Source organism: Balaenoptera borealis, assembly GCF_965194805.1.
Source record: "Balaenoptera borealis genome assembly, chromosome: 3".
NCBI lineage: Eukaryota > Metazoa > Chordata > Mammalia > Artiodactyla > Balaenopteridae > Balaenoptera > Balaenoptera borealis.
Genome location: NC_138866.1, coordinates 63,319,372 through 63,344,736, shown reverse-complemented (window position 1 = coordinate 63,344,736; position 25,365 = coordinate 63,319,372). Strand labels below are relative to the sequence as shown.

Here is a 25,365-nt window from a genome sequence, read left to right as displayed (position 1 = left end):
TGACTGTGGTCAACAGTTGAGGCACAACACCCAGTGCCTATTTATATTAGATAATCTCTTAAGGAGCCCTCCAACTCTAAACATCTGTCTACCTAAGGGTTCAAGACCAGTACGGTTTGTAATACCCCCTTAGCTACCCCCTAGGACAAGCCCATTTCTATTCTAATAAACAGTAAGAATTTAAGTTTAAATGAGGGAGAATAACATATCCATATCCCCACACTCCCAAACAAGACAACTCAGGATAAAAGTGGTAGCCAATTACATTTTGTAGCTGGCAATTTAAAAAAACTACCTCAGTTCACTAGAAGTGCAAAATAAGATTTCAACACATAATAAAGTATCTAAAAAACTCCTAGAAAATGGGATTAAAATGGAACCTCAACACTTACAATGTAACCTGCATAGTCTTCATTTTCAACGAAGGAATCGTGAAGCCAGATAAATTCCTCATGTTGTCGAACAACTGAAAACTCGTTTTGTTTAAAATTTGGCAATGAACTCTGCAAAGACAGAGATTCTCTCAAATAAAAATCGAAGTTACATTAAAAAAGCTTTTAACATTTTATACCTTATTTTTTAAAATTAGTCTTTTATGAAAGATTATCAGTGCTTTTACACTCTATTATGAAAACCCTGAGACACCCAGACAAAATTATCCTGGGATCTTTGAGAAAATAAGCTGACAGCCTCTTATTATATTGTACTTCTACCATTACAAAGTTATCCTATAAATACATCAAACAACTATTCAAACAAAGAAAAATAGATCATAATCTGAAAACGTGCCTGAGAACTGAAATCTAAAAAGAAAATAGTCTGTTAAAACAGTAATTTAACTGAATGTAACAAAATTGAAAATAACAAGAATGGTAAAAGATACTAAAAGTCTAGAGAAAATTAAATTTGTACTATGCCTAAGTTCTATGATTAATTCTCAAATGTTAACCTTTAAAAAGTACATTTCCCTAAAACGTTTTGTTAAAATAACAGCAGTGAATTATAAACTAAAATAGAATTTCTAATTATGTTCAAAACCAAAATTCTAGTCAATATATTATTACACATGTAACATTAGCACAATAACTAAAATAACAGAAGTACAAGATCCCATTTACCTTTGTGTGAACAGTGAATTTTACTTTATCTCTCTCACTAAGAGCATCAGAAATGTCCACCTGCAGAGCAGCATCACTTTGAAGATCTACATTTATTGCTTTAAGCTAGAAAAAGAAAATAATAACTCAATGAAAATTCTGTAGGCTTTTATACAATTTAATTCTTCTCCCAGACAATAAGACAATGCAAAAACAAAACTAAACTAACAAAAGAATCTTAAATCTAAAAAGTACTCAAGTTCATTTACTCTATATTATCTATATCTGTATCTATCTATCTATCTATCTATCTATCTATCTATCTATCTATCTATGTATTTGGGGGGAGGTGCTTTGGGTATGTTATTATCTTAACCAATTTTCATTCTACACCATGCAACTATACTTTGCTTTGTATGAATCAATGTGCTAAACATTATTAGTTTCACCCAAAAAGTAAACTATTTTCCAAGAAGATGGTCCTTTAAAAGTTCAAGTGTTCTAAAATGTATCTGCCTTTAAGAACAAGAAAAATAATAAAAAGAATATTGGCCAATCATTTAAACGCTATAAGCTATAAATAAGCTATTGCTTATTTTAATTCAGGAATATACAATAAAACTACTAATGATAATTAAATATATTACATATATGTATTATGTATATGTAAAGTGCTAAAAAAATGCTAACATATAATAAATAAGAATTAACTCCTGTGATATGAATTAAATTTTACTCTACAGTACTCTTTAATTCTTCTAAATTAAATTTTACTCTATACACCCATTTCTATTTACCCATTTATGAGAAGACTTCTTCATATATAATTCTAATCATAATTCTACTTATAATTCTTAAATTTCATCCATTTTTCTTCCTCTTTAAACAAATAAACATTCTAACATCTTTGGGTAATTTGGAGATTTACAAAAGAAGCAAACACACTAAAAGATAAAGTCTCAGCCAGTTGCAAAGATATGAAATATTTAAAGTGTAACTAAGTAGCTTGCTTCAAATACTCTAGTTGTAAAAGCCAGGACTGACTTTGGAATCTTACCTAGTCATTAGTGTTTCAAATTTCAATTACAACGTAAATGGAAAAAATGCTGGAAGCAAAATTGTTTATTCTATGATCTCAATTATATAAAAAAAATGGAGAAATGGTTCTGAAGAACCTAGGGGCAGGACAGGAATAAAGACGCAGACATAGAGAATGGACTTGAGGACACGGGGAGGGGGAAGGGTAAGCTGGGACGAAGTGAGAGAGTGGCATGGACATATATACACTACCAAATGTAATATAGATAGCTAGTGGGAAGCAGCCGAATAGCACAGGGAGATCAGCTCGGTGCTTTGTGACCACCTAGAGGGGTGGGATAGGGAGGGTGGGAGGGAGATGCAAGAGGGAGGGGATATGGGTATATATGTATATGTATAGCTGATTCACTTTGATGTAAAGCAGAAACTAACACACCACTGTAAAGCAATTATACTCTAGTAAAGATGTTTAAAAAAATGCATAAATAAAAGGCTTATAAGAAATACAACAAAATGTGAGTTGCAGTGGATTTGCTTCTTTGTATAGTCTTTTATTCTCCCAACTTTCCACAATATGCATTACTTTTATAAATAGGAAAAAAATAAGCCTTTAAGAAATCTTGTGATTTATTAAAAGTTGAATTTTGTGAAGTTTTCCATTAAATAGGGTTGTTTATTAGTAATGAAAGTAACATACTATTTCATTTTTGCTCTTTTGGTTCTGTATTGACTAGACATGTTTTTAAAAAATAAATACCATTACATACAATCTAACTTAAAGAGTCACAGAAGAAATTAATCACTATTTAAATTGCATGGCCTTTAATGAAAACTTTATTGATAACTTTAATAAGTTTATATTAAATTAAATTTCAATCAGTAATCATATTTTTAAAAGTTAATACTATAAACTTACATAAAAATATTTTAAAATGTTTAAAAAACTGCTATTGTACTCAATGCTACATGTAGCCCATTGTCTGATAAAAGAAATGAACTTAAAGGTTGTTTTGAATTACAAAGAAGTATTCTTTTTCATTTTCCAACTATCTTCATTGCTTCTGAAGTACTGGCAACATTAGAGAGTACTTTGTTCTTTGGTTTTCTTGCTTTTATTTAGTCTTATGTCTTCAAACTGTCCTTCCTACCTGCTCTCTAACCCCTTACCTTAATTCTAATTTAAGAAATCTGTTTCTTTATTTCTCTTTACTCACATTCAGGCCACTCTTAAGATGTTTATTGTGGTGGGATGAATTACAGCTCCCCACAAGACATCCGTATCCAAATCCCTGTGGATGTTATCTTATATGATAAAAAAGATGGGGAGATTATCCTGGATTATCCAGGTGGGTCCTAAATACAATACATGTATCTTCATAAGAAGGAGGCAGAGGGAGATTTGACACAGACAAAAGAAGAGAAGGCAACTTAACTACGGAGGCAGAGATTAGAGTGGTAAAGCCACAAGCCAAGGACTGCAGGCAGCCACGAGAAAGCTGGAAGAGACAAGTAACTAATTCTTCGCTAGAGCCTCAGGGAGCATGGCCCTGCCAACACCTTGATCTCAGCTCAGTGATAGTGATTTCAGACTTCGGGCCTGCAGAACTGTGAGAGAATAAATTCTGTTGTGTTAACCCGTCAGGTTTGCAGTAATTTGTTATAGCAGCCACAGGAAACTCATAAATTTATCATATGGTTTTTGGAATAATAACCTTGGCAGTTCTCCATTTCTTGTTTTCACTGCCTAGTCTAGGATTTTTCAAACACAACTGATAAGACTCAACCTGGATGCTTGTTAAAAAATACAGAATCCCACGCCCTATCCCAGACGTTATCAAAACAGAATCTTCAGAATGAGCCTTAAAAACCATAGTTGGGAACACCGGCCTAGATTTTCCAGGTTGTCTTTGTCTTTACATTCTGTCAAAACTTCATCTCAACTGCTAATATTTTCTTTTCAATGATTATATAAAACATTTCTGCCAGATTTCATATCTCTAAGTATATTTTAATTTTCAGGTTTATTTTCTTTTTTTTTAACCGTTGCACCATCAACTTGGAAACACACCTTTCAGGATTTGTACATATGAAGGGCTGTTATTTATTCTTCCAATTAAAGATTATTTTAAATTATTAAAATATTTCTGTTTTCCATTTTGTTATCCTTTTATACCAAATACACTGTTCCCCTTTTTTTGCTTTGTTTTGTCTGATAGTAAAACACCTGGCTTTTTAAAATTGTAACTTATCAATAAAAAATATTCCTGTATTATACATTTACCACTTTTGGTCTTATACTTTATTTTTTAGGTATAGTTTACATATAATGAACTGCAGATTTTAAGTATATAGTTTGAAGAGTTTGAACAAATATGTAGGTTACACCCCTGTAATCATCACCATAATTAAGATATGGAACATTTCCATCAGCCCCAGAAGTTCGCTCCTTTGCTTTTATTCCTCTACTTCTTACTTTCTAACTCTTTGATAAATTCTCTCTTGTATGCTTTATTAAAGCATATTAAAGCACTGGAAAATATGTCTTCCAATCAACTGCACCTTAGATTTAATAAAATATCATATTGTAAATTTAATGTGTGGTTTTTTTTGTTTTTGTTTTTTTGGCCATGACGCGTGGCTTGCAGGATCTTAGTTCCCCAACCGGGGTGGAACCCAGGCCCCCTGCAGTGGAATCATGGAGTCCTAACCACTGGACATCAGGGAATGCCTGTAAATTTAGTGTTAATTACATAAAATGTACACAGATTTTCCAGGTGGATTTTCTTCTTTGTTTACAGAAAAGTCAATAATTTTAGACAGTTTTTGTTAAGGGGAAGAGTCAAAGCAAACAACTTGTGATTCATCAACATTTAATTAACTGTGCAAGTAGTGAGGTCAGTTTGAGGAAATTCTAACTGGACTACATTCACCAGTTTAATCCTTATCTGGGCCAATGAACTTTGTACTTTCTTTTGTCAAAGACTGACTAGGTTAAACATTTGTGTCATGGTCAAGAGAAAGCCCTGCTTCCCTGGTGGCGAAGTGGTTGAGAATCTGCCTGCCAATGCAGGGGACACGGATTCGAGCCCTGGTCTGGGAGGATCCCACATGCCGCGGAGCAACTAAGCCCGTGAGCCACAATTACTGAGCCTGCGTGTCTGGAGCCTGTGCTCCGCAACAAGAGAGGCCACAACAGTGAGAGGCCCGCGCACCGCGATGAGGAGTGGCCCCCACTTGCCGCAACTAGAGAAAGCCCTCGCACAGAAATGAAGACCCAACACAGCCATAAATAAATAAATAAATAAATTTTTTTTAAAAAGTTAAAAAAAAAAAAGAGAAAGCCCTGGCAGAGAAAATGATTAATTAACATAAATACACTATCCTTAGAAAAATAATCTAAAGACACTGCCCTACTGCTGATAGATTAATTCTTCACATATAATTACTTAGTAAAGAGGACATTCACTACTAGTTTACTACACTGATGTGTTTTCATGTTAAAGTATCTACCTTATGACACTCCTAAAAACTTAACTGTTAATCTTTTGCCATAAAAGTACATGTACAGAGATGGATGGATGGATGGAGGAGGAAGGAAGAAGGAAAATAACTGATTATTGCAACAGCCTCCCAACTGGTCTCTTGCTTCTGTCTCTTTCCCTCTTCAATCTATATTCCTTATAGGGCCACTGGAACCATCCCACTAAACTAGAAATCACTCCTCTGCTCAAAACCTAAGGGGTTCCCACTTAGAGAAAAGCCTAATCCTTACAGTGGCCCCCCAGGCCCTATTCTTCCGGCTCACTGCAGCCCTGAAAGAAAGGTGCGAACCATAACAGGGCTAAGAAACTATTTCTAGGGAATTACAGTATAATCAGTGAAAAACCCCATAAGGCAGACAGAAATTCTGTTAAGTTCACTAACTCAGGCCAAAATTTAAATCTATTTTACTCCTAGTCCAGTTATGATTTTTAAAAAATTTTTATTGAAGTATAGTTGATTTACAACCAGTTATGATTTTGGAAGTCCTGTAATAAATTATTTCCATTATGATACTCTGTATACTCAGCAGTCAAATCAATGGTTGATTATACATATACTTTCCAGAAACTAGATTTCCTTTCATCCATCATACCAGAAATAACAAAACATTACTAGAGTCGCATGATGTCACTCCAATGCCTTTCTTGCTGGTCTTGTCAACTCCCATTGCTCTTTTGCTGTACTTGGCTTGCAAATTCCCACATGTAGGATCAATTCAATCATCAACTTTCTTTGCTTTTTTGAGCTGAGTGTGGCTAGGGAAAAGTCACAACTGTCTGTGCTTGTCCACTACAAATTATTGCTCTCCCAACTGCATTAGACTCTTTTTTTTAAACTTTGGGTTTATTTTATTTATTTATTTATTTATGGCTGTGTTGGGTCTTCATTTCTGTGCGAGGGCTTTCTCTAGTTGTGGCAAGTGGGGGCCACTCTTCATCGCGGTGCGCGGGCCTCTCACTATCGCGGCCTCTCTTGTTGCGGAGCACAGGCTCCAGACGCGCAGGCTCAGCAATTGTGGCTCACGGGCCTAGCCGCTCCGCGGCATGTGGGATCCTCCCAGACCAGGGCTCGAACCCGTGTCCCCTGCATTGGCAGGCAGATTCTCAACCACTGCGCCACCAGGGAAGCCCCTGCATTAGACTCTTAAAGCCATTCAACAGTCCAGGGCCGATCTGCTCAGCTCTCCTTCTGATTCCCTGAGCAACCACTCCAAAACTTTACTATCTCAACCCTTGACTGCATTTCCACCCCTACGCTCAACAAGTGACCCTGTCTCCCACATCCCCAAGAAATAAACACTAGCAGCTGTTTTCCCTCAGACCCATCAATAAGCCTTTCTATAAATAGGTCTGTACTCACCATCTCCTCTGCATTCTCAGAAGGAGTGGTGTCCTATAGAGAGCGGAGCTCTCCGGCTACCTGAGCATGTAATCTTACTGTTTGCTCTAGAACCTGCTCGTACACTGCTCTTCTAGTCAAGTTAGCCCTGGTCTCACAAAACCGCCCCACAGTGAGGACCTAATTTCCAAATCCAATACTTTGCAGTCTTCTTGATCTCTCTTTGGTATTTTGCCTCAATGATCATTCTGACCATGTCCTTAAAACTCTCTCAACTTCTGGGGACTCTTTTCATTTTCTCCCCACCCATCTCAGCCCCATCAGTTAGTCCATTTCTTCTCCTTGGCCTGTGAATGCTGTTTCCCGCTGGGTACTATCTAGCGTTGGCAATCTCAGACATTCTCGACTAATAACTCCGAAATTTATACCTTCAACTCACACCTCTTATTCTTAGTTCCCAATCATAATTTCAAGTTACTAACTAGACATATCCACCTGGATGTATTTACTTATTAAACAACTGAGTGCCTTCAACGTGCCAACCACTGTCAGATGTGCTTGTGATAGAGCAATGAAAGGACACAATCTTCACCCTTTCAGATCTTACTTTCTAGTTTGGCAGGGAAGGGATTAGATACTTCACAGGCACTTCAAATCCAACATATCTGAAAACCAAACTTACTATCTACCTTCTAACTCTGCTATTCTCTCTTATATTCCTCATCTCCTTCTCCTCTGTCTAGCGCGTGTATTTATTCAGCCACTATGCCCTGTGCATTCTATCTCCTAAACATCTCTCTGCTATGTCCCCTCCTTCATCCCTTCTTCCGCTGCCTTAGTTCTACCTTTAACATTTCTCATCCGGACTGCCGCAACAGCCTGGTAACTGGTTTCTCTGCTTTCTGCAAGGAAGCAATCCACCTCTACATCGGAGTCATCTACAATGCTATTTTCATCTGGGCATATGTCCTTCCTAGCTGGTGATCCCTCAGGACTTCCCACATTATGCACTTTATCTGTATTACCCATATCTACTCCTGCTTCCAGTAAGAAAAAGTGCTCCAGGTAGAACCTAATGACCTACACATGTTATCCTCTCTGCTGGCAAGCCTTCCCCAACCCTGGGAGCCTGCGCAATCAACATTTAAGGCTTAGCTCCTGCAGGCAACAGCACAGTGGTTAACAGCCCAGTACCTACAGCTAGACTCCCTGAGTTTGAATACAGCTCATACTGGCTGTATGAACCAGGGCAAGTTATTTAATCTCTCTGAACCTCACTTTTCCTTTCCAAAGTAGGAATAATAGTAGCAGTTACTTCACAGGCATTTGAGAATTGAGTTGACGTGTGGAAAGTCCCTGGTATGCAGCAAACGCTTCATCAGTGTGTAGCTATCATTATGTCTTCACTCTCCTTCGTACTCCCACGGCACTTCACCCGTAAGCTCCTCACTACACTGCCACGGCCCCAGGGCAGGAACTTCCTCTTCTTCCTCTGCCAACATTCATCTTATCCTTTGCCAACAAAATCTATGTCACGTTTTTATTGGAAATAACTATCAATAAATGTGCAATGTGTTCAAGCTAAATGCTGAGTAGGTACAAAAGAAAATGCAAACATCTGGGCCAAGTCTTAAAAGATAAGTCAAATTTCATGTGAAAAAAAAGGTGAGGGGAAAAAAAAAACACTCCACAACATTGAGAAGCATGCATAAAGCAGACATTAAAGTGCAGAGGTGGTTGGGCAATGACAAGTAGACTAGAATATGCCTATTGTATGTGTGTGTGTGTGTGTGTGTGTGTATGGGGCAGGGGCATCTTGAGAAATGAAGTCAGCCAGAAAGGGTTATGAACGGTGTTCAATGCTAGCATAAGGAGTTTGGACCTTACTGCAAAAAGAACTGGGTTCCCGTAAGTCCTTGTGACTATTGGTGCCATATGATCTAATCATTTCAGTTAGGTAACTACCAGTCATGTGCAGTCTGGACTGGAAAGTAGAGAGCCTGGAGACAGACCAATGACAGATACTGCTACAGTCCAGGCAAGAGACAGAGGGACTTTAACTGCAGCCATGTAAATGAAAGATGGGCTAACAACATTTGTGAGGTGAAATTATCTGGCCTCAGTGACTGTTCTGGTATGGGGATGAATGTTATGATTCAGAAGCTTCTTGCATGAAGGACTGGAAATTATGACATTAATGAAGATAAGGAATAAGAGGGAGGAGAAAGGCTAGGAGTCCAGGAGAGGTGCAGTTCCTCCACCTGAAGTAATTCTGAAAACAATAAACATATTATTTAGAATTCAAATCAAATGCTAAGAGAATTACGCCATCATGCTGGCACGTACTGCTCTATTTAACAAGCACATCAGAGCAAAATGTGTCCAGTTCAAAGGGCTCATTTGTTTACTAAATAATATGTTACTGTCCTTCCTTTGGGAAAGAAAAAAATACCCTATTATGTAGAGGTGTAACCGAAGAGATCAAAAAGTGGCCAATAATTTTCAATATTGTGTATCCTTAAAGTCTGCTTTTTAAGTTTGTCACAAAACAGTATTTTCTTAAGGCTGTAAGCCTCTCTTCTGTTCCAAATATCATAATGAAAATTTAAGGCTGCTTAAAAATGTATTTAAAAATGCTGTCTTTAATTTTGCTTACTTGCTGCTTTGAATGAAATGTTTGCACTATTATTTTTGAATCTGTGATGTCCCCCCTACAATTTGTATCAAATATGTACTTCATGCTTTTTCTCTATCAAGACTTTCTTAAAAGGCTGAACAAGACAATCTAAACTAAAAGTGCAATGCCTAAAAGTTCTAATCTATTTATGGCAATCTATTTCTATCAGGACAAACACAATATCAGGAAATTTAAACAGGCCTGAAATTTCTGTTCCTGAAATGAGGAAATAGCAGGATAACTTTGTGCAGCCATAATCAGACTTCAGTGTACAATGGAATCTTCTTGCTTGTTAACAAAGTAGTTATCTGTCCTCCCTACCTCAAGAGATTAATTTACTAGAGGGTGGGCCCAGAAACTTTTGACTTTAGTTTCTCAAACACCCCAGGTGATTCTGATACAAGTGTTTCAAGGCGACTTCGAGAAATATGTGCACTGGCTTTGATGTCAGCAACATGGTTTAAAGTCCACCTCTCTCACTCACTGGCTGTGTGACTTCAGACTACTTAGTTTCTCTGAGGTTCAGATTTCTCATCTGTAAATGGGGGATACTAAAAGCTTCACAAGGATGATAAGAGGATATAATGAAACAATGCTTATACAGTGCTAACACAGTGCCCAGATATGACTATTACTATGATTCACCTACCCCAGAAGATACATATACACATTCATACACATGCACTTTGTCTTAAAATTCATTAGAACCTAAAATTTTAAGAAGTAACCAGAAGTCCTACATGATGCTTTCATGCTAACTAGTAATTCTAAATGATGCTTTTGTGTAAACTGAGAAATTTATTAATTCATCGTTTATAAAAATATGCAGCACCTTCTGCATCTTTCTTACCATTTTAAAGCTTTATAAAGGTCATCAGTTAATACTAACTACTTTATCTCTTATTTTAAAAAACCAGGAATAACATCCTATAAGAATATTTTATCACCTGCCCAAAATCGACTAACAGACGTGTCTCTCACATTGTCTAAGATAAATAAGTAAAAGCAAAATGGAAAACTAAAGTGCAAACTGTTAAATGTGAAGGAACCATGGAACGTTGCTGAGCTGCAATCATCATGTGTCAATATTTTTCAAGGGCTCACTTGTACAAGGCACTATACAGATTACTACCCTTCGGCCAAGGTAAATGCGGGGAGAGAGTGGGAGGGAGGAATCACAGCCCTGAAGGCCCTTTCTGAACTGAAATGCACTGCCTCAAATCACCACCAAGGGATCTCTGCAAAAGATGTGTTTTTGGGCATTAGGAAAAGTAAAGGTACTGTGGGCTACCAGCACTTTACAAAATCTGGTAGGATACTAGAGAAGAGTTTAGATTCGGCGACTGTAAAATCCCGTGCAAAAGGGTAATTTAGAACAAGCCCGTACTATAACGTTTTAGAGGGAAAGAAAGGTGGACGAGGGCGGGTTCGAGAGGTCCCCAAGGGGAAACTGAAGGTGCCGGCAGGAAGGTCTGACAATGGGTTTTCACAGCCCCCAACGTGGTGGCGGTGGGTGTCCAGCTCCGGCCTCCACCTCCACTTCCCCACTAGCACCCGGACCGGGCGGGGAAGGAGGCCCACCGAAGAGTCGGAGCCGCGGCGGGGGCCAAGAGCGGCGGCGGGTCCCCGGGAAATCAGAACCGAACGGCCCCAAGGGAGGAAGGGCTGCAGGAGGGCGGGGCGCGGTGCGGCGAGGAAATCGAAAGGAGGCCGGCGGGGAGGGGGTGCCGTGCAGCCGGAGACCCCCCACTCCCGTACCACACCCCTGGACCAAGGCGGGGGAGGGAGGGTCCCGCGAGCCAGAAGGAGGCAGAACTTACTCCGCGGTCCTCCTCCGAGAGGAAGTCGGGGCCGTCGTCCAGGCCTTCCTGCGAGGTTGGCGGGGCCCGGCGCGCCGGGGAGAGGATGGAGTGGGGGAGACACAAGGGGAGACGTTAATGTCAGGCCGGCACAGCCCCCGCACCCGCCCAGCGCCCGCCGCCCCCACCGCGCGCCCGGGGCTCGGCGCCGCGGACACCCACCATCATGGCTGCTCCGAGGCGAGGGCTGGCGCAGGCGCGCACCGCACCGCGGTCCGGAGGGAGCCGGCGGCGGCCGGCAAGCGGGGCGGGGCCGGCGGCGGGGCCTCGGAGCAGCCCCACCCCGCCCACCCCGCCCGCCCCGACGGGGCCGGGGTCCGAGAGCGCGGAAGAAGGAAGGAAGTGCCCTCCGCGCAAGGTCGAAGCACCCTAGGCCGAGAGGGCCCGAAGGCGCAGGCTCACGTGTCTGGAGACAGCTTGCGGCTGGGCGGCTCCGGTCCCAGAAGGGCCGAAGGCCACCTGGGGAGCTGTCCAGTTCCCGTTCCCTGAGGGCTGCGGCGAAAAACCAAGCAAGCGCCCTCCGGAAGCCACAGTAAATCATCTAGTCTTTGTATAGTGCCACACGATAATTAATCACAACTAATATTTTGCCCGTAGAAGTTGTGGGAACCGAGGCCCTTTGCACCGTCATCAGTCAGGGGCTGTAATCAAGCTTTTACTGCTAGCAAGGCAATAACTATCTCAGGGTTTGGGGCGCTAATGGTTGAGCACTATGTAAATGAGCTGTTCACATTACAAGAGTATTCCTTTTCTTTATACCAAGAAATGTCCCCAGACCTACTCTAACTGTCCATTTGTAGAGCACCACACGGGTGTCCACAGGCACTTGAGACAAGACAAAAATCATTCCTTACCCCCTGCCCCACTTCTTCTATTACACGCACAAACAAGCAATCCTGTACTCCCATTCAGTTAATGGCATCAGTATCTTCAGATGTTCAGGCCAGAAACCTAAGTCCCATTCAAGTCCTTCCTTCCTCTCCCTCACTCGTTACACCATTTAGTAACCAAATCCTATTACATCTGTAATTTATCATGTGCCATTACCTCTTAAACTGGTCTCATTCCTCCTCCCAACCCCCTTCCACAGCAATTACCCTCAGCATCTCTTGTCTGGCCCGTTTTTTAAAAACCATTTTAAAAAATTGAAGTAGAGTTAATTTACGTTGTGTTAGTTTCAGGTGTACAGCAAAGTGATTAAGTTTTCTATATATATACATGTATATACACATATATATTCTTTTTCAGATTCTTTTCCATTATAGTTTACTACAAGATACTGAATATAGTTCCCTGTGCTATACAGTAGGTCCTTGTTTATCTATTTTATATATAGTATTGCATATATGTTAATCCCAAACTCCTAATTTATCTCCCCCCCACCCTTGTCTGGCCCTCTGCAATACTCTCATAACTTTTCTTAGTTCCATCTCTCTCTCACCATTCTATACACTGCTGCCAGTTTTCCTCCTAAGACACAGGTATTGATGATTATGCTACTACCCTGTTCAGTAATCTTCCCAAATCTCCCTTACGTGAAGGTCCAACTCCTCAGCCTGTGATTCCAGGCCCTCCACATTTGATTCCCTATTTTGCCAGGCCCTCCCATCCTATCTTATTGAATTGAAGCTCTCAAAACAGTAATGGGTTTTTTTTGCTGTTGTTTTTTGGGGGGTTTTGGCCATGCTGCGCGGCTTGCAGGATCTTAGTTCCCCAACCAGGGATTGAACCTGCGCCCTCTGCAGTGAAAGCATGAAGTCCTAACCATTGGGCTGCCAGGGAATTCCCACAAAACAATAATGATAAACTTCCATGAGAACTTGGAAGTTCATGAGAACTTGTAGCTTTCATTTTGTGCATAAGGAGAACTTAGGCATAGAGAGGTTAAGTTATCGCGCCAATAAAGGGTATTCTCCAACATGAGGGGGACGACTTTTTTTTGGTCTTTTGTTTCCTCTTTCCCAGTGCACTGTAGTAACTACTACAATAATGTTTTTCACTGGGAGTCATGAGGCATCATGTGGTGTCCGTGTAGTGTGATGAAGTGTCAGGAGGAATGTTCAGTAACTTGTTGCTGATAAAAGGTGCCAATATTTCCCAATAATTTGTTTTTGGTTTGAAGGTAATGCCTATAAGGTTACACTTCCTAGATGGAGACAGAAGAGTGGAGCTACAGTTAATGAGTGGGATTTGTACACAACCGGTATGAGGGTCAGGTGTGTCCTTGTGGACAAAGATCAAGAAGTGCCAAATAAGACAATGTCAAATGTTTCTGATCATTAACCAAGTGTTTTAAATTTCAATATTTAAGCCAAGTCCAGGAACGTTGTACAGAAACATTAAAATTCTCAAATGCCAAAACTTTAAGATCACTAGTTCTGAAAAAAAAAGACAGGATTTAAGTATGAGTAACCAACTAAAATGATCAACAAAGACATATAATAATTACTGTAGCTAAAATCAATAGCTGAAAACTCACAGGAGTAGAGAACCCAACCTTGAAATAATAAAGTTGCTCATTAATATCTGAGCCTTCCTTCCTGAGCAAAGGTCTCAAGATATATTGTGTGAATGATAAAAAGGAGTTATCAGTAACTGATACTAACAACTATCAAAAAGCCAGTTATAGAAGTTAAGGAATATGAAAAGAAAAGAAATTAAGATAAGCTCACATAACTGATTTTTCAACTACTTGTAAAATAAATCAAGAAGATATTAAAGCTAAACCACTTCTCTAATACTTTGAACCAAATAATCGAATTTTCATCTTGTTTTAGATAGATTTCTATGAAATTACCTACTTTATATAAATTTCATGAGCAAATTATGTTGAATCACAGTTTGATTACTTCATAGATTTAGCTCTAGGAAAGTAAAATGTTATAATAGTGAATAGTTTCACAATAGTGTACTTTGAAAGACATGCATTGGAAGATTTTAAAGAAGAGTAAAATTTTAGAGAATAATGAATGAGTTACTTTAAAATTTTGGAAATCAAAAATTGTATTGATGTTGAACATATTTGTCAAACAAAAGTCAAGTTATTTTTCTGAAGAAAAACTTCAAAAACATGAAACAGTAATTTAATTAGATGGAGAAGAAAACTAATTCCTTTTATCATGTCCTGATCAAAGAAGTCTTCATCAAAATGTATTTTTACCAGTTTCTCACTTCCTCAAATTCTAGGAGATTCTTTTTGGTTTTGGACAAACTTTAGGTCCTAATTCTTCCCTCCTTCTCCCTGGAGTTTATGCTACAATAAAATTCTCTACCGAAGATTGTTGTACTATACTATGCTATTTTTTTCCAAGGTACACTATATCATTAGGATGTTTTTAGTTGAAGGTAACAGAAACTGCCAATTCAAATAAACTTGAGCAGTAAGGAAACATTATCTCACAACAAAAAATCAAGACATAAGGAGTGGGCTTCCCTGGTGGCGCAGTGGTTGAGATCTGCCTGCCGATGCAGGGGACACGGGTTCAATCCCTGGTCCGGAAAGATCCCACATGCCGCGGAACAACTAAGCCCGTGCACCACAACTACTGAGCCCTCGTGCCTAGAGTTGGTGCTCCTCAACAAGAGAAGCCACCGCAATGAGAAACCCGTGCACCGCAATGAAGAGTAGCCCGCACTCACTGCAGCTAGAGAAAGCCCGTGCACAGCAACGAAGACCCAATGCAGCCAAAAATAAATAAATAAATTAATTTAAAAAATAAAAGACATAAGGAGTTTCTGGGCATAGTATAATCAGTAGCTTAATGGTGCCATCAAGGACCTAGATGCCTTCTAATTCTCCACTCTGCCATCTTCAGTGACAACCTCATTCTAAGACTGGTTCTCTTCATGGTCCAAGATGACTGGGGCAGTTTTAGGTTTCACATACTGACAGAACAACATCTACAAGCAGAAAAAAATGTTCTCAGCAGACCCCTCCCTTTTTTTTTTTTTTTTTAATTTATTTATTTATTTTTGGCTGCGTTGGGTCTTCGTTGCTGTGCACCGGCTTTCTCTAGTTGCGGCGAGCGGGGGCTACTCTTTGTTGTTTCGGTGGCTTCTCTTGTTGTGGAGCACGGGCACCAGGCGGGATCCAGTAGTTGCGGCACGCGGGCTCAGTAGTTATGTCTTGTGGGCTCTAGAGCACAGGCTCAGTAGTCGCGGCTCATGGGCCCAGTTGCTCCGAGGCATGCGGGATCTTCCCGGGCCAGGGCTCGAACCTGCGTCCCCCACACTGGCAGGAAGACTCCTAACCACTGCACCACCAGGGAAGCCCAGACCCCTCCCTTTTGTAGGCCTCTCATATCTCCCAGACTAGAACTGGGTCACGTGCCCACCCTTAAAGGGGACGGGTATAACTATGTCTTAAGTCTTACCCTTAGGCCAGTCAGGAATTACCTCTAGGGCTGGGACTGGGGCTAGCCTCCCCAAACCAAAAGGCTTCTTAGAAGAATATGGGTACCTGAATAAAATTGGAGCTTCCAGGAAGGAGAGGAAGAGAAGTGGATGTGGGGTAGAAAGCTATAAGTGCTATTGTATAATAATATAATAATATTGTATAATAGCAGTCAACAAAGCAATCAACAAAGGCATGTTCTCTGACACTGCTCAAATCTGTTAGTTTGAAAGGTAGCTCTGAAAAAAATGAATCACTTATAATCCACTACTTGGAGATAATCTCTTCATATTTTGGCAAATATCCTTGTTTTTTAAATAAACTTATTTTTATTTATTTATTTATTTTTGGCTGCGTTGGGTCTTTGTTGCTGCGCGCAGGCTTTCTCTAGTTGCGGCAAGCGGGGGCTACTCTTTGTTGCGGCATGTGTGCTTCTCATTGCAGCGGCTTCTCTTGTTGAGTGGCACAGGCTCTAGGCACGCGGGCTTCAGTAGTTGTGGCACACGGGCTCAGTAGTTGTAGCTTGTGGGCTCTAGAGCACAGGCTCAGTAGTTGTGGCCCACGGGCTTAGTTGCTACGCGGCAGTGGGATCTTCCCGGACCAGGACTCGAACCCATGTCCCCTGCGTTGGCAGGCGGATTCTTAACCACTGTGCCCCCAAGGAAGTCCTGGCAAATATCCTTTTAAATGTTTTCCATGGATATGCCTCATATAGCATTTTAATTTACATAATCAAGACTTTTTTGTAATATTATGTCATATTATTAAGTATATTTCTATTCTTCAGCATGAATTTTAATAACTGTATAATATTCAGTCAGCTAGATGGTGGCTCAGTGGTTAAGAATCCGCGAATCCGCCTGCCAGTGCAGGGGACACAGGTTCGAGCCCTGGTCTGGGAAGATCCCACATGCTGCGGAGCAACTAAGCCACGTGCCACAACTACTGAGCCTGCGCTCTAGTGCCCGAGAGCCACAACTACTGAAGCCCGCGCGCCTAGAGCGCATGCTCCACAACAAGAGAAGCCACTCCAATGAGAAGCCCGTGCACCACAACGAAGAGCAGCCCCGCTCACCGCAACTAGAGAAAGCCCGCGAGCAACAGTGAAGACCCAACGCAGACAAAAAATAAATTAATTAATTAAAAAAATATTGTGCAAAGCACATCCTAGTAGTTAAATCTTTAAAAATATCCCTGATTACTTTTTATATGTGTGATCATTAGGTCAAAAGTTTTAAATACACATTCCCAAATTGCTCTCTAGAAATGGTGTACTAATTTACACTCCCACCAACATTATATTGGGTTGGCCAAAAAGTTCGTTCAGCTTTTTCCGTAAGATGGCTCTAGAAGTGTTTAGTTGTCTTTAACTTCATTAGAAACAATTCTGTTACACTGTATTATAACAGCTGTCATATCAGCGTGCATTTAAAAAAAACCATCAAAATTGGTGAATTTTTGTGTAGCCATTTTAATATTGAAGGTGGAAGAAAAAAGCAACATTTTCAGCATATTATGCCTTATTGTTGCAAGAAAGGTAAAAATGCAACTGAAACACAAAAGAAGATTTGTGCAGTGTACAGAGAAGATGCTGTGACTGATTGAACATGTTAAAAGTGGTTTGTAAAGTTTCATGCTGGAGATTTCTCTCTGGACGATACTCCATCGTCGGGTAGGCCAGTTGAAGTTGATAGCTATCAAATCGAGACATAATTGAGAACAATCAGCGTTATCCCACGCGGGAGATAGCCGACATACACAAAATATCCAAATCAGGCTTTGAAAATCATCTGCACCAGCTTGGTTATGTTCATTGCTTTGATGTTTGGGTTCCACATAAGTTAAGCCAAAAAACCCTTCTTGACCATATTTCCGCATGCAATTCTCTACTGAAACGTAACGAAAACATTCCATTTTTAAAAAAATTGTGACGGGCGATGAAAAGTGGATACTGTACAATAATGTCGAATGGAAGAGATCATGAGGCAAGCGAAATGAACCACTACCAAACACACCAAAGGCCAGTCTTCACACAAAGAAGGCAATGTTGTATATATGGTGGGATTGGAAGGGAGTCCTCTATTATGAGCTCCTTCTGGAAAACCAAACGATTAATTCCAACCAGTACTGCTCCCAATTAGACCAACTGAAAGCAGCACTCTACGAAAAGCATCCGGAATTAGTCAACAGAAAATGCATAATTCCATCAGGATACCGCAAGACCTCATGTTTCTTTGATGACCAGGCAAAAACTGTTACAGCTTGGCTGGGAAGTTCTGATCCATCCGCCATATTCACCAGATATTGCGCCTTCAGATTTCCATTATTTTGGTCTTCACAAAATTCTCTTAATGGAAAAAATTTCCATTCCCTGGAAGATTGTAAAAGGCACCTGGAACTGTTCTTTTCTCAAAAAGATAAAAAGTTTTGGGAAGATGGAATTATGAAGTTGCCTGAAAAATAGCAGAAGGTAGTGGAACAAAATGGTGAGTATGTTGTTCAATAAAGTTCTTGGTGAAAATGAAAAAAATGCGTCTTTTATTTTTACTTAAAAACTGAAGGAGGGCTTCCCTGGTGGCACAGTGGTTAAGAATCTGCCTCCCAATGCAGGGGACACGGGTTTGAGCCCTGGTCAGGGAAGATCCCACATGCCATGGAGCAACTAACCCCGTGCGCCACAACTACTGAGCCTGCGCTCCAGAGCCCACGAGCTACAACTACTGAGCCCATGTGCCACAACTACTGAAGCCTGCTTGCCTAGAGCCTGTGCTCTGCAACAAGAGAAACCACCACAATGAGAAGCCCGCGCACCGCAAAGGAGAGTAGCCCCTGCTCGCCGCAACCAGAGAAAAGCCTGCGTGCAGCAACGAAGACCCAACGCAGTAAAAAAATAAATAAAAAATAAAAAATAAAATAAAACCAAAAAACTGAAGGAAACTTTTGGCCAACCCAATAAATATAAAGTCTATTGTATAAAGTCCGTCATACTGCCTTCTACCCATACCCATACATGGGTATTCTATATCTAGCACAGTGCCTGCCACATAGCAGGCATGAAAGAAAACATTCATTGAACAATTTATTTACAAGATAAGAATGAAATCTCATTGTTTTAACATGCATTTCTTGAAAGACTAGTGACTTTGAACATTTGTTTGTTCATTAATTTATTTGTATTTCTTCTTTTGTGAATTACCTATATCTGTTTTTAGCCTATATTTTTACTACTGTTTTTGAAAGCTTTTTATATATTAAGGGTAAAAGTGCTTTATTAAGGATGATAAAGGTATATTTTAAAGTTAACTCTGCCTTTTAATTTTAGGTTACAATATTGTTGACACGCCCAAGTTTTTAAATTTAGTGTACTTAGATCCATCAATCTTCTCCTTTAGGCTTCTCTTTTAGTGATAATGCCAAGAAAGATCCTGCCTCTTCCAAGGTTACATAAATATCCACAATTTTTTTTTCTAGTAAGTTTGTAGATTGAAAGTTATTGACTTCAGTTAATGGACCAAATCAGATAAATAAAGTAAATCTCCTTGATCCTCCCCTATAATTTAGGAGTTAAAAAAAAAAAGCAAACCACACCTTACTTAAATAAATCAATAAGCAGGCAAGCAACACAGAGACCATATCTAGAAGATTGAAAAAAAAAGTAATGTTGCAGTAGATTGAGGGTGGAAAAGATAATGTTCCAGATACGAAAATTACTCTTAGAGAAATAATCAACTCCCACTTCCCTGGGATTCAGACCTGGGAATCAGCACCAATAGTGAACCAGCTGATCTTGACCATGGTGTCTGAGGACCAAGTGAAGAAGCAACATGATATCTACATAACCCAGACCCTAGGGCACATGTGGATTAATTGATTCATGTTGGTACCTCTGATTCTATTTGGAAGAATTCTATTTGGAAGCCAAAGATTGTTGAACTAAAGTCTAGCCCACTTTCTTTTGTCTATACTTAACATGAGTTGCTTAAGGGAGAGATGGGGAGAACAGTTTAATTTTGCTCCATGCCTAGAACAATAGCAGCACATATATTACATTAAATTATTTCTAAGTTACATTTTGATATTCATGACTTGACCGCATTTCTCCATCCCAGAGCTGCAGTGGAAGCACAAGACATAAAACCTGAAGGAGGGGCTTCCCTGGTGGCTCAGTGGTTGAGAATCTGCCTACCAATTCAGGGGTCACGGGTTCAAGCCCTGGTCTGGGAAGATCCCACATGCCGCGGAGCAACTGGGCCCGTGAGCCACAGTTACTGAGCCTGCGCGTCTGGAGCCTGTGCTCCGCAACAAGAGAGGCCACAACAGTGAGAGGCCTGTGCACCGTGATGAAGAGTGGCCCCTGCTCGCCGCAACTAGAGAAAGCCCTCGCACAGAAACAAAGACCCAACACAGCCAAAAATAAATAAATAAATAAATAAATTTATTAAAAAAAAAAAAAAACCTGAAGGAAATATGAGAAAGTACCTGAAATATGACACTCATAAGTGGTCAGAAAATAATATAATATAACATAATATAATATAATAGCTCAAACTCAAGATTCCCCAACTCCCTATGCTCAGATGTTAAATGCTTTAGGAGAAGGGAAACCAAGCCCTATTTAGATATACTTTCTCTCATCTTTTGTAATATTCCATTATTTCATTTGAGGATTCAGGCCCTACAGAAAAACAGCAACAAGAGTGCAAATGCTTCATTTATTTATTTACTTACTTATTTATTTATTTAGCTGTGTCGGGTCTTAGTTGTGGTGCATGGGCTTCTCTTGAGTTGTGGTGCGCGGGTTCCAGAGCACGTGGGCTCAGTAGTTGTGGCACATGGGCTCAGTTGTCCCACGACATGTGGGATCTTCGTTCCCTGACCAGGGATCGAACCCGCGTCCCCTGCATTGGAAGGCCGATCCTTAACCAAGGGAAGTCCCAAGAGCGCAAATCTTTCAAACAATTATTTGAAATAAAATATGTGGTGTAATGACTTAATTTCCATTCTAGGTACAGTGGAGCAGGCTTAAGATCCCTACTGTTTATTACCTGTCAGAAGAATTCTATCCAGAGATCATTCTGATTTTATTTTAAAGTCAGAAAACTTTCAGACATCTAGAGAATTTAATTTCAAAAAATTACAGTTTTACTCAGATTTTCAAGAACACACCTTTTGTACAACCTAAGATGGAGCTGTGTTTTTTAGACCATAGAAAAAAGGATTTTAAAAGATTTTACAAAATTATTGAACTCTATGAAGCATGTAACCCATTATTCCTCTAGTTAATTCCTACCCTCAAAATAAAAAATGTGCTTCCACCAAATAAGATATTCTACTATACTTCTCTAGGGTTTCCCGCCCTTTGTCATTCATGAGTGTGTGTGTGTGCGTGTATGTAAGAAGCTTTTTCACTTCCCCTTTTCTCCATATTTGGAATCTGAAATATTTTTTAAACTCCTTGTCTGCAAAGAATGTTGATGACTCAAGTTGTCTCCAGAAAAAGTGATTAATCCAAAAGCCAAAAACTTAACAACTTCAAACCATTTTTGGATATTCTGTCTACTCACAGTGCACTGTCATCAAAACTATATGTTTTCATCTTTTGAAGACTGAATTCAGGAGTTGAGAAACCCCTTGACTTCTCTTAATCATATCACATTAATTTTTAGAGCAAGGTGCTTTTATTCTTTTGGTCACTTAACAGATAATTAACGTTGGCAGTTACGTTCACTATGCTGACAAATATGGCTTTTATAATTTTTCAATACCAAATGAGTTCTCCTGGATGAAATTTCAATTTGGTAATTGGATTGTGCAATCTTATGTGCACCAGTGAGTGAGGCACTGCAGCTTAAAAAAAACTGTGGGGCTATTAACAGGTTTCTATAAACATGCTTTCTAAAGTATTTGTTTACAGGGACTTCCCTGGTGGTCCAGGGGTTAAGACACTGCACTTCCTGGTCGGGGAACTAAGATCCTGTATGCCGCGCAGTGCAGCCAAAAAATAGGAAAAAAGCAAAAAAAAAAACCCCAATAAATTATTTGTTACAAATGAGCTGTCAGAATTTTTATTTTTTGACCCTTCCACCCATTTTGCTCCTGTACCCCTCCCCATCCTCTGCCTCTGGTAACCACCAATCTGTTCTCTGTATCTATGAGCTCAAATTTTTTGTTGTTTTTTGTTTTTTTAGATTCCACATGTAAGTGAGATCGTACTGTATTTGTCTTTCTCTGATTTATTTCACTTAGCATAATGCTCTCAAGGTTAATTCATGTAGTCGCAAGTGGCAAGATTTCATTCCTTTTTAATAGCTAAATAATAATCCACTGTGTGTGTATGTATATGTATATATAACATTTTCTTTATCCATTCAGCCATCAGTGGACACTGAGGTTGTTTCCTTGCCTTGGCTATTTTAAATAATGCAATGAATGTGGGTTGCCTATATCTTTTTGAGTTAGTATTTTTGTTTCCTTCAGATAAATACCCAGAAGTGGAAGTGCTAGAGCATATGGTAGTTCTATTTTTAACTTTTTGAGGAACCTCCATATTGTCTTCCATACTGGCTGCATCAATTTACATTCCCACCAATAGTGTAGAAGTGTTCCCTTTTCCCTACATCCTGGCCAACACATTGTTTCTTGTCTTTTAGATAATAGCCATTCTAATGGGTGTGAGGTGACATCTCACTGTGGTTTTAATTTGCATTTCCCTGATGATTAGTGATGTTGAACATCTTTTCATGTACCTATTGGTCATCTGTAAATCTTTGGAAAAATGTCTATTCAGATTTTCTGCCTATGTTTTAATCAAATTTTTTGTTTGCTTGCCATTAAGTTGTATAAGTTCTTTGTATATTTTGGATATTAACCCCTTATTAGATATATGATTTGCAAATATTTTCTCCCGTTCAGTAGGTTGCCTTTTCTTTGTTGATGGTTTCCTTTGCTGCACACAAGCTTTTTAGTTTGATATAATCCCACTTATTTTCTTGCTGTTGTTGCCTTTGCTTTCGGTGTCAGATCCAAAAAATCATTGCCAAGACTGATGTCAAGAAGCTTACTGGACTTCCCTGGTGGTGCAGTGGTTAAGAATCGCCTGCCAATGCAGGAGACACGGGTTTGAGCCCTGGTCCAGGAAGATCCCACATGCTGCAGAGCAACTAAGCCCCTGCGCCACAACTATTGAGCCTGCACTCTAGAGCCCGTGAGTCACAACTACTGAACCCACGTGCCTAGAGCCCGTGCTCCGCAACAAGAGAAGCCACCACGATGAGAAGCCCGCGCACCACAGCGAAGAGTAGCCCCTGCTCACCACAACTAGAGAAAGCCTGCGTGCAGCAACGAAGACCCAACGCAGCCAAAAATAAATAAATTAATTAAAAAAAAAAAAGAAGCTTACTGTCTATGTTTCCTTCTAGAAGTTTTATGGTATCAGGTCTTACATTTAAGTCTTTAATTCATTTTGAGTTAATTTTTGTGTATGGTGTAATATAGTGATCCACTTTCATTCTTTTGCATGTGGCTATTCGATTTTCCCAACATCATTTAATAAAGTGCCAGATATTAATTGACGTGTTTTTTAAGGAGGAAGATCAGAAAATAAATAGAAAATTGTCCCTTCACACACATACATCTCTAAAAGTAGATAGTGATTGCCAGGGGCTGAGGGGTGGGGGAATAGGGAGTGACTGCTACTGTGTATGTGGTTTCTTTTTTAGGGTGATGAAAATGTTCTAGAATTAGACAGTGGCGATGGTTGCACGTGGTGAATATACTAAAAACCACGGAATTATATACTTTAAAAGGGTGAGTTTTATGGTATGTGAATTATATCTCAGTTTAGAGAAGAAAGAAGGAAGTGACTTTGGGGAATTTCTTTCTTAGGATCTTACACATAGTGTTTTTAAGAATGATATTCCAAAAGGTCACCACGTTCTTTTCTGAAAAGATATCTGCATCTTTGCATAAAGGGACGATGAGTAATGTTTACAAACCCCAGGGCTTGTTTGGAAAACCTGCTGCTTACCTACTGCTTTCATCTTTTTAGGGGTAGCTTATCCCTTTGTTTAAGATCTAAGAATACCTGGGCAAGAACTATGTTTCCAGCAAAGACTAATGGGGTTAAACTCATTGTGAAGTGGCTTCAACCTATATCATAGGAGTCCCAAGAAAGGAAACTTTCAGGGATTGGGAAACCCTACAGCAAAAGGCCTAAAAATTCCCCAAAAAGGCTCAGGCATAGGCCCTGCCCCTCCTTCTGTCTGTCTCTTCAGTACTGTTGCTCAGCCCTAGCTGGGCCCAAGAGTGTCCAGACACATGAAGTTTTCCACTTCAGGAGTGAGTTTGAAGTAGTATTTGGACACTGCATTCAGTAGGAATAAAATGGCAGGTCCAGGAAACCCTTTGTTTTGTGGTGCTAAACTTTCCGTCTCATTGTAATCAATAGAATAAGAGTATGTCTGGCCCAGAAAGTGGAACTGCCCAGATTTTGGTATGTGCAGGTAATGCAAGGCCTCCTCTGTTCTCACAGCCTGAATTGACTTCCCTTCTCATCTTTGCCTCTCCCACCCCTCCCCATCCTTCAAGATGGGCTCAGGAGTTGAGTCCACCACCTCCCCTCCTTTACCTACAATGGTTAAGAAAGGACGTGGGCTCTGGGGACAGACTCCTGTTCAAATCTTGGCTCTGTATCCTGTAACTATGGGTGAGTCAAATTGTCTTTCTGAGCCTATTTCCTCATATGTAATATGGCAACAGTATCACAGACTCTGGAGTTAGACGGCCTGAGTGTAAATCTCAGCTTTGCCATTTAATTATCATGGAGCCTCGAACATTTTTCTAAACATTTTTTCTGTTCTTCGGTTTCTTCTTCGTTAAAATGGGAATAATAGCACATACCTATCTCAAACGGTTTGAAGAGGTTTAAAATAATCCTTATAATGCACACAGAAGGGTATCTGGCTTACAGCAAAAGCTCAGATTTTGTTTTAATGCTTTTGCTATCATTTGCTTAGAACTATGTCCCACTCAAGAGATACAGGGCCCCCAAAGCCATGTCTCAATCATGGACAGTAAACCCCTAGTCAAGGATGATTGGAGCAGAGAAGGACATCTGACTCAAGCTGGCTGGACCAATCAGATTCCTCTGCCTAAGGATCTTAGCAGAGACATGCGGCAACAGAGTTGGAAGCTGAGTCTTGTTAATGGCAGGGCCTATCATAAGAGGTAAGCACCCCAGAATACTGCTGAGGTTCCTAGAGCTGCTCTGATGGCAGCCCATTAAGAAGCCTGATGGTTTACCTTCTCCTTGTATCCAGTGAGATATCCCAGCTCTCTTCCAGTAATATCTCCTTCTTTGGTTAAGCTTTTGGTTACTTGTAAGAAAAAGAAGTTTCAAGTAATACAAATATATGTACTTTT

At 40.0% G+C, this 25,365-nt stretch overlaps 2 protein-coding genes across 2 annotated transcripts in view; one reads left to right on the top strand and one right to left on the bottom strand.

Annotated features, from left to right (window-relative positions):
* Positions 1-11,919, bottom strand: part of SNX6 (sorting nexin 6) — a 54,806-nt gene extending 42,887 nt beyond the window's left edge. Inside the window, exons 1-4 of the mRNA XM_082384220.1 lie at positions 11,715-11,919; positions 11,514-11,561; positions 1,119-1,223; positions 393-503 (exon numbers count right to left, since the gene is read on the bottom strand). Of these exons, the coding sequence (XP_082240346.1) occupies positions 393-503; positions 1,119-1,223; positions 11,514-11,561; positions 11,715-11,720 (270 nt within the window). The 5' untranslated portion in view covers positions 11,721-11,919. The remainder of the gene's footprint in view (positions 1-392; positions 504-1,118; positions 1,224-11,513; positions 11,562-11,714) is intronic.
* Positions 1-24,928, top strand: part of LOC309625100 (uncharacterized protein) — a 77,312-nt gene extending 52,384 nt beyond the window's left edge. Inside the window, exon 3 of the transcript XR_014242318.1 lies at positions 22,966-24,928. The gene's annotated coding sequence lies outside the window, so the exon portion shown is untranslated. The remainder of the gene's footprint in view (positions 1-22,965) is intronic.
* The last annotated feature ends 437 nt before the right edge of the window (positions 24,929-25,365 follow it).